The 9,626-nt window shown below is 54.4% G+C and overlaps 1 protein-coding gene across 1 annotated transcript; it reads right to left on the bottom strand.

Annotated features, from left to right (window-relative positions):
* Positions 1 to 320: 320 nt before the first annotated feature.
* On the bottom strand, positions 321 to 9,626 carry TMPRSS9 (transmembrane protease, serine 9). Its single transcript, XM_010085852.1, has 12 exons — positions 9,368 to 9,626; positions 9,060 to 9,196; positions 7,543 to 7,861; positions 6,543 to 6,714; positions 4,839 to 5,110; positions 3,997 to 4,133; positions 3,153 to 3,513; positions 2,942 to 3,058; positions 2,181 to 2,352; positions 1,603 to 1,868; positions 949 to 1,085; positions 321 to 482 (listed from the first exon to the last, which is right to left on the bottom strand). The coding sequence occupies exons 1-12, from the start codon at positions 9,624 to 9,626 to the stop codon at positions 321 to 323; spliced, it is 2,511 nt and encodes an 836-aa protein (XP_010084154.1).

The following is a 9,626-nucleotide window of genomic DNA, read 5'->3' as shown; positions in this document are numbered from 1 at the left end:
TGAAGCGATGCCCGGCTGGTGCCTAAAGCAAATCAAGGTCCCTTCCAACCCAAACCCATTCTGACAGAGGTCAACCAAACTAGATGAATCTCTGGCAAATGTTTCTGGCAACCCTGCACCTAGAAAGGCCACATTTTAAGGTGTAGGATGTTTGGCCAGGTCTTAAGATGGGACAGGCCTCATTTATTTATATAAAGTGTCTAGAATTGTACCTTTCTATGCAGAGCATAGACAATAGCATGTACAACAGCTGAGATGTTAGTGCATCCTCTGGCAATTACTCCTCTTTCATCGGGTTCCCTGAGTGGCAAAACGCAGCTTCAGAGCTTGAGGTTCTGCGCAATCCAGCCCTGGACAGCTGTGACTTTGGTGTAGACACCAGGGAAGTATGGCCTGGCACAGCCATAGCCCCAGCTTGTGATTCCTGCTAGAAACCACTTCCCTGAGGGTTCTTTACATGCCAGGGGCCCACCTGCATCGCCCTGCAGAGAGAGAAAAAGGGTCCTGGATGAAGCCAAAAAGCCAGCCCAGCCCCCCCAGCTGTGAGCTGTTCTCTCTGGGACATAAGAGCATTTGCTGTCCTGTTCCCACCTCCCCAGGAGCCTGCTTCTGAGCCAGAGGACTACCCAGGGATGTACTGGCATGCACAGTCTGAGGCTGGAACACGAAGAGCATGTTCTGAGGCACAACAGGGTCATGAAACAGGCTCCGTGGTACCCTGCGGTCTCTTTTTTGGTATTACCTCTCTGCCTGTTCCCCTGGCCCGTCACAGGTTGGTGGGACAAGCAGAACCGGGTGTGTGCAGGATGGACTCAGATAACGGCAACAGCCAGGGGGGCGGATGGAGGCACAGCTGGGCTCGGGGAGGCAGGGCAAGGGGATAGAGCCTGGGGGCTTTGCACAAGTTTGCTCTGTCCCTGCGGCAGCTTTTGCTGCTCTTGTACTCACTGAACAGCTGTCGATGGCGCCCTGTGGGAAACCAGCACACACCATCCTGCTGCTGATCTGGACAGGGTAGAACTTTTTGCAGGCCTGGTCCCCGATAATGTTCACTGCCGCTTTTTGCAGATGCTTTGACATCAGACCTGAGGGGACAGGTATCACCGTTAGCTCAGTGCAGAGCACCCGAGACACAGCAGCACGTGTAGGAGTGGGATCTCCCGTGCTTGCCAAAGGGAGAGACCTGCGCTGGGAAGGTGGCTCGGGGCTGGTTCCTCCCCAGCAGAGCAAGCACAGGAGGGTCCCTGTGGCGGGTGGTTTGTCAGGCAGCTTGGCTGACCAGACAGAAATGGTCTCAGCGTGGTCCTTGCGCTGTAGGAGCACAGAGCAAGCAGCTGCTACAGGGATGGGGAGCACGGGGCTTGCACGTGGGAAGCTTGGGAAGGCTGCGAGAGGGCAGAGGTGCAACCAAATGGATACAGCGCGTGGTGGCTGGGAGGGATTGTGGGGACAGCAAACCTTGTCCTGCAGTGTCCCCTGCAGAGTCTGGCCTGGCATGGGGAGTGCTTGGAGCAGCGATGGGGGTCAGCGATGTTTGGGCTCGCGGGGTAGGGGGTACTTAGCTTGGCCATGATGGGTGTGAGGGAGGCTCTCAGCCAGTACCTCCTTCCTTCGTGGAGCCCCAGCCTGTGATGAAGCATGTGGCTCCCTCATGGAAGGTGTGTGAACTGTCTGGGAGACAGATGGGTTTGATGGTGTTGCTGAACTTAATGGGCGTGGTGAGCTCGAGCAACGCCACATCGTAGTCCAGGCTGTAGATGTTGTAAAAGGGGTGCTTGTAGATACGGAATATTTTCTCCATTTTGCCATCGATGCCACTCAGGAAAGGTGTTCCTAGGAAGGCCACCCACATTTTGGGGTCACTGTAACTGCAGAAAGACAGCAAACCTGGCTGTTAGGAGCATGGCCTCACAAGAGGGGCTGTTCCCCCACTCATGGGGCTGGGATGCACTGTGGCCACGCCCCGTGAGGCCAGGACCCCTGCCTCCATCACTCCAGGGGCATACCCAGGCTCTGCTCCCCCCATTCCTCTTCACACCCGTCTGTCATAAGGAGCATGTGCTCCCAGTGGGGCATGGCATCGCCCTGCGGTGCTGGGCTGTGAGGCAGGGGAAGGGCAGGGGGGCTGTCAGGAATGCGGCCACAAGCCAGCTGGTTTCAGTAGCCCGTCTCAGACTTACATATCAAAACAGTGGGCTGCAGAGAGCAGCCACCGGTCGGCAATGAGGACAGCACCACACTTGTGCTCCTTCCGCTGAAGCCAGAGACTGACTTGCCAGGGCCATTCTCCTCGAGCTGCAGTGCTGCCGCCCACGATCTTGCTGAAAGCCAGAGCGGTTGTTGAGCCACAGTCTGGGACAGAAGAGGAGGCACTGTGGTTTTACGTAGCCGTAAGGGAAAGGGACATCTTCCCTCCTTCCACAGCCTGTGCCCCAGGGCAGCCTTCTGGGGAGACAGACACGGGCAACAGGATGGGATGAATTCCATCCACCCATCTGGAGCACGGCCAGGCAGACGTGGGATTGTTTGGGAACTTTTGTTATCACACATCACACCTTCGAGGGATGTGGGACGTGAGGAGGGGATGTTGGGATGGGCTGGCTGAGCTGTCACACAGCGAGGAACGTGCCATCCAAGGGGCAGTCCCAGGGGTGACAAGACATCTCCTGGGCTGCCATGTTGTGCAGAGCTGTCGTGCCAGCTTGTACGAGCAGATGGACTGGCCAGAAGGCCTGTCTGCTGGGAAGTCGGAGAAGAGGCCGCGTTCCCTGACAGAAAATTTGGACCCTGCTCATCCAGCTTTATCTTGTTAGGACCAAGGAAGAGCTGGACCGGGAGAGGCTGGCCCAGGCGCCCAGTGTACAACTGGACAGCCCATGTGAAGCTGGTGGGTTGCACGGGGACTCTGGGCAGCAGTTGCAGGCTGCAGAGAAGTACTCACCACAGTTGCGCTCATCGAAGCCGTTGCTGCAGTCAACAATGCCGTCACATTCGGGATTTTCTTTTCCAATACAGACCTTGCTGGAACACTTGAAGGTGAGGCTGTTACAAGGCACCACTGGAAGGCAATAGCCCACGGCCTGCTCAGCACCCTCTGTCCTGGGGCTGGAGGCCTCCTACCAACATGTCAGTAGGTTTGTCATCAGTTTTACCTGGGGTTTGGGTGGCATTGGCAGGCTCGGTGGTTTCCAGAGCTGTGGAGGTTTCTTTCATTGTTGCAGTCATCTTCATCCCCAGGGTGGTTCTGTTGACTGGACTGGCAGCGGCTGTGCTGGGCTGGTGGGTGAGGATGGCTGCAGGAGAAGTTCTAGCGATGGCTGAGCTGGGAGGAGTGCCTGTGCTAGGAGTGGGTAACGGTGAGATGGTATCCAGGATCCAGTCTGTGAGTTTGGTGATTCGGGAGTACACACCGGGATTCATAGCCTGGGCACAGCCAATTCCCCAGCTCACGATGCCAGCCAGATAAAACACTCCTGGGGCCACCTCACAGGCCAAGGGGCCACCTGAGTCTCCCTGAGGAAGAAGCAAGGCAACGGCTGCTCAGCCCAGTCTCCCCAGGACAGTCTACATGGAGCTGCCCCTCAGCCGTAAGGGAGGACTTAGCTAGCCCCAAACTCTTCTTTCTCCAGCCCCACGGGGCTGTCTGCATGCAAGACTTGAGTGTGCAGAGGTTGAAACTGGAGTCACTGGCTCCTGGAAGTTAATAGCTCCCAACAGCAGCTTTCCATGAGTGAAGGACAGCCACCGCTGTCTTGCTGCCACAGGAGGAGGCCCGCTTCATTGGGGACTCCGGTCTGGTCAGACAGAGCAGTGGGTTTAACTGGAGGGATCTTTCTCTACTTTTCTAGAGCTCCAAGGCAGGAGGCTGGGGTACATGGGGATTACAGCCTGGCTGCAGCAGCGCAGTAAATATTTCCCAAGGATGTGCTGAGGCTGTGAGTTAGCCCAGGTTTCTGGAACGATCTACAGAGGAGTAGAAAAATCCCGGACTCTTACCTGGCATGAGTCTATCTTCCCCTCCAGGAAGCCAGCACAGATCATTCGGTCAGTGAGGGAGAAGTTGTAGAGGAAGTTGCAGGTCGTCTGGTCTATGATGCCCACAGAGGCTTTCTGCAGGATCTCAGGCTTGGTGACTGCAGGAAAACCACAGGATTAGTGAGTGCAGCAAAGCGAAGTGGGAACTAATGGCTTTTAGACTGACCCAACACCTATTTCAGGGAAATAGGCTCTAATCCCACCCGGGAGTTGAGTGCGATGTGAGCCACCCTCTGCGCAGCACTGCAGCTCCTGGCTTGCCCCGGGTGCCGTTTCACGCCTCTGCAAAGGACGCTGCCTGCAGGCAGCAAGTTTCTGTTGTCTTGTCAGCTTGTGGCCTCCTGGTCAACTGTTTGAGGGACAGCAGAGCTTCTTTGATAGCACACATGCCGCCCTCAGGCCTCCCTGCAATGGGATCTTTGCTTTTTCTAATTGCTTGGAACATCTTTGTGACTGAGCGTGGTTGCTGGGGCTGAGGCACTGTCCTGTCAGGCCACCGAGGCAGTGCCCTGCTCTTGCTTAACACAGGGGAGCTACTGGGGGGAGCCCAGCAGGTTCCTCCTGCTTCCTGCCAAGCAGATCTCTCCGTTTTCTTGTTTGCTGGTGGCTCCTAAATAACTGTGGTTTAAGGCAGTGCTCTGTGTGCCCTTATTCTCACTTGTTCTTGTGTTTCTCTCAGTTCCTGACTGTCCCTGTCCCTTGTCCCATATGCTCCCAGGACTGTCTGTGTGGCAGTGGCACAGGTTTTGCTGCTGTCTGTCACTGCTATGGAGCAAATCAACTGGTCACACATCACTGCTTACCATTCCCTTCTTGGAGGCTACCCCAGCCAGAAATGATGCATTTCTTGCCAACAGGAAACTTCTGCACAGCAAGTGGGAGGCAGATGGGCTGGATGTAATTGTTAAAGACGAGAGGTCTTGCCAGCTCCAGAACAGCCACATCGAAGTCCAGAACAGCAGGGTTGAAGAGGGGATGCTGGATCACTCGTGTGACATTGACTTTTACTGCAGTCCCATCTGTTCCATTGAGTGATGTTGTTCCCACATAGGCTTCGATCTCTTCTGGATTTGTCCTGCAAATACGTAAACCTAAACATGCATGCTCACAGACATATCCCTAGCATGAATTCTGGCATTTACATTGCAGACAACTTTAAATGATCAGTGTTGGAAGCCTTCCTTTGCCACAGCAGAGCCCAGCACACAGACGAGCAGCCCGGCTAAGCCAGGCCTGGGGCACGTGCTGGATGTCTCCTGAAGAGCAGGTAGACATGTAGTAATCCTCTCCTCACCTCCAGAAATTTGTGATTTCAGGGGTGTTCTGGCACACAGATGGTGTCTCTGTATTCAGTAGGTCTTGAAGGACTTTTGGGTTTTATTTGGATTTTTCCAGAGTTGTGTTTTATTCCTTTTTCTCCCCTAACTGCATGTGAATATTAAACATTCAATTTAATGACATTTATGAAGAACTGCTCCTTTTGATTGTTTTCCACCTTTTTATTTGATATCAGAAAAAGTCAGATGGCATTCCCTAAACACTTTTTTTGTACCCTTGGTAACTGTACAGTCCCTATCACACACTCCCTCCCCACCTGGTTGTCCCTTTTCCCAATTCTAGACTGATCTAGTTTGTCACGCTTGTTATGGGTGCTGTTCCAAACCCAGCTCATCCTCATGTCTTGTGTTAGCCTTTAACAGCGTTACTCTAGCACCACATGCGATGTTTGAGAAATCAGTATGCTGTGGATAACCAGCTGGTTAATCTCGGTTGTTTTTCTCATAATTACTGCCATTCACTTGCTCTTTAGTTACCACTGCCCACAGAACTGCTCTTCTGACCTCTTTTTCTGAATGGTTAAAACTGATGGAGACCCATCACCACCTGCAGACAGCTAGTGCTGCTTTTTTGCTATGTGCCTCACTTCGCTTCCTTGCATTTCACTTGCTGCTTTATTGCCCAACTACTTAATGCTTAAGGTCATGTTGAAACTCCTTGTAGTTAGTCCTCCACCTTTGCTGCCTTCAGGAATTTTTATTCTTGACAAACATTATCCTCTTGTTACTCATTTCTTTATCTAGGTTATTTGTAAGCCCGGGCTTGGGCTCCTGCTGCTTAACAGCACCATGCAGGACTGAACTGACCATCTTCCTGTAACAGCTGACCACATCTCTCTTTCCTCTATTACAGCCAAGTTTTAAGGTTAAATTTCTTGAAGAAACTCTCTTGTGGCACTTCTCCTTTTCCACCCATTAGATGTGTTGTCCTTGCTCCCTGCCCAGGCTGCTTTAACCTTTCCCTGCCTCCTCCCAGCCTCCCCACAAAACCCCGTTTACTGTGAAGCTCCAGCTGTAACAGGAGTTCATGTCCAACGTGTTTCCTTGTTTTTCCCCAGTGACTCCAGTGCCCCAGCGGTGGGTTTGGCTGCACGGCCGCGTGGAGCCACACAGCTCCGTGCCAGTGGGCAGGCCAGCTGAGCAGCGGTGCGAGCAGGGATGGACTCTTACTCATTGAAGCAGTGAGCTGCCGACAGCAGCCAGCGGTCCCCAATTATGGTGGCACCACAGAAATGCCTCGAGTCTTCTTTCAGGCTGACTTGCCAGGGGATCTCTCCTCTGGAAGCATCCGTTCCTCCGACGATCTTGCTGGGTTTAGAGAACCCAGGTCGTCCTCCACACTCTGAACAAAAGCCAAAGCACAACTTGTGAGTACTCCTGGCAGAAGACAAACCAGGAGAGACTTTTGCTCTCTCTGACCAACCAGTAAGTCTGAGCAGGGACAGGTCAGGGATGAAGTGTGGCATCCCTGCTGGTGGCCACACGCAGCCCTACGTGGGCTTTCACCCCAACTGCTGTTCTGCATCTTGCTCTTGGCAAGTCCTTAATCCTGCACCTTTCTTAAAGGCAGAGTAACCAGCAGCTCTGTGCCTCTTAGCGTTGCCGTTCCAGATAAAAAGTTAATCCTACATTTAGAAGAATACCCTACGTCTGTATCTCCCTGCAGAGCTGCTGGGAGGGCTCCTTGGGGCTGACAGGTCATCCTAGAGACACCTGCCCTCCTTCCCTTCTGGGAGAAGATGCATGGCTGCTGTGAAGTTGCACCCACCAACTCTGAACTGTTGGGAGATCCTTAGGTGGCAAATAAGAGTGAGTGGTCAGCAGGTTAAACCATGTCAGACGCTGCTGTGTCTCAGTGCGCTGTCCTGGGCCTGCTGAAGCAGACCAGTTACACAGGCAGCAGACAAAACTACACCTTTGGTTGCATAAGCAAAGGAGCCCATGAAACTCACCTGTGCAGGTACCGAGTGATTTTGCCAGGCTTCCCTGGGCTGAGCTGGGGCAGCCAGTGTCCCTTGTGCCTTGGCCCTTAGCGCTTAGACAAGGGCTGTGTGGGTCACCCTGCTGGAGGTCATTTCAGCTCAGCGAAAGAACAAACCTGACATTTGAACCTGTTCCAGCCACAGCCACTCTTCCTCCCAGGGTGCCCCCATCCCGCAGGTGCTCGTACCTTCTGGTCTCGATGCAGTCACGGGCTCGCTGGCAGCCGGGGCTGGGGACGCGGTGGGGGTTGCTGCGGTGGTGGTGGCCTTGAGCTCTTCAGGGCTGACCATGTTGCTGTTAGTACTGGACTGTATCGGAGGTACAGGATGGTCCATGGAGGTGGGGAAGGCAGAAATAGCATCCAAGATCCAGTCTCTGAGTTTGGTAACACGTGTGTAAACCCCAGGCCGCCTGGCTGCACCACATCCAATTCCCCAACTCACGATTCCTGCCATGAAAAACTTGCCAGATGGTTCTTGGCAAACCAGGGGCCCACCAGAGTCACCCTGCAAGAGAAACCAGACGGTGAGCTCTCCCTGGGGACGCTCTGAGCTTGCCCTGGCCACCCTCAGCACACCTCTGCCAGACTGTCTCTCTGTTCCCATGTGCCCCAGCTGACCTCTGCCTATTTTCTCCAGCTTAGTGATGAGCGAAGCATCTCCTGCCCTGGCGCTTGGGTGCTCCTCTGTGTGGGCGCCCTGTCCTGCTATTAAGCAGTAGCCTTGTGCCCTTGATATGCCGGAAGAGCACAAGGACATCCTACGTAAAATCTAGTGTAAGCATGTGTACCGGTTTAATCACTTGTTAAACTGCAGCTCTTCAAGGTTAAGCCCAGCAGCCCGTAAGCAGCCAGCTGATGGGTGTTCGTCGCATGCTATGCCACCCAGGAAGACCATGCTAATCTTTGCATGACATTGGCTTGATGTGGCCTATGGTTCCCTGGTCAATTATTTGGTACTGTGGGGCCATATGAGTGTCACCGATGTAGGACATGGGGTGTCTGTGAGGCTGACAGTGCCTTCTGGGCGCTGCATTGCTCTAGGTGAGTAACAGATAACCAGATGGGTCACGCTCATCATCCAACCTCCAATCTTCCATTCTTGGCCCCTTCTCCAGTGTTCGTGCTGCATTTGGTGCAGAAATCAGAAGCTTGACCACCAGAGAAGGGTGCAGGTGGTGGTTGTGGGTGTGAAAGGACTCTGCCAAACCACAGGGACAGCCACGGAGACCAGCCCTCCCCTCCCCGCACACTGCGAAGGGCAGGATTTTCTCCAGCTGACCACTTGCAGTGCCAGGCTGGATAAAGGCTAACCAGGGCAAACACCGAGTTGTTCACCAAAAGCTGCTGGTGTGTTTCAGTTTCCACTGCTTCCCTTTGCCATCTGGGTTTTGGTCTAAGGACCGACCAGGTTCATTGGTAGCACCAGCCCCGATTGCAGCTCAGGAAGCAGCGAAAAGGAGTTAAATACCTAAAAGAGCCCCTTAAACAGCAGCGCCCTGCTCTAAGCACTAGAGAACACATCTTCATTTTTGTCCTCTGCAGTCCCTGACCTGTGCTGGGGTCCAAGGCGTAGCCTCAAACCTTGCCAAGGGAAACCTGTGACCACGATGGCAGATCCTGCTTATTGAAGTGCTGCTCGGTGCCTGCCAGGAGGGAAAAGCCTCCTGCGGGGAGGTGTGCCGGCTCCCCCGGGTAAAGCTTACCTGGCAGGAGTCGATTTGCCCATCCAGGTAGCCAGCACACATCATCCTGTCGGTGAGGGCATTGGTGTAGAAGGTGGAACACAGTGCCTGATCCAGCAGCTCCACCGTTGCTTTCTGCAGGAACTCGGGTTTCACCACTAAACGAGAAAGATGCGACCGTGAGCTCCCTGCAGAGAGCCCTGCACGGGACCAGCTGCCCGTGTCACAGCCCACCCCGGCTGCCCAGAGCACGGCCCGAGTTCCCTCCTGGGGTGCTCCTGCACCACTCACACCCCCCGTGCCTCTGCCGCATGCCACGCCTTGCTTACGGAAATCCTCCCGGAGGTAGCCCCAGCCGGAGATAAGGCACTTCTTGCTGGTGGGGAAGTGATGGCCAGCGTCTGGCAGGCACACGGGCTGGATGTACTTGGTGAAGGTCACCGGCCTCTTCAGCTCCAGCACGGCCACGTCGTAGTCGGCCGTGTCAGTGTTGTAGGAGGGGTGTGGGATGATCCGTGCGATGCCCATCTTCACTGCACCGCTTTCTGAAGCTCTGAGAGAGGTGGTCCCCGTGTAGGCTGCCCACAT

This window comes from Pterocles gutturalis, unplaced genomic scaffold (assembly GCF_000699245.1).
Source record: "Pterocles gutturalis isolate BGI_N339 unplaced genomic scaffold, ASM69924v1 Scaffold28830, whole genome shotgun sequence".
NCBI classification, from domain to species: domain Eukaryota; kingdom Metazoa; phylum Chordata; class Aves; order Pterocliformes; family Pteroclidae; genus Pterocles; species Pterocles gutturalis.
The sequence above is the reverse complement of the archived record's forward strand: the minus strand, read 5'-3'. Positions and strand labels throughout refer to the sequence as shown.

Bases quoted from the DNA above. Each gene is read 5' to 3' on its own strand.
- TMPRSS9 (XM_010085852.1), bottom strand. From the start codon at position 9,626: ATGTGGGCAGCCTACACGGGGACCACCTCTCTCAGAGCTTCAGAAAGC. The intron at 2,353-2,941 runs GTGAGTACTTCT...CTTCTGTCCCAG, and splicing joins CTTCGATGAGCGCAACTGTG to ACTGTGGCTCAACAACCGCT. The intron at 1,869-2,180 runs GTAAGTCTGAGA...GTCTTTCTGCAG, and splicing joins GCAGCCCACTGTTTTGATAT to TTACAGTGACCCCAAAATGT.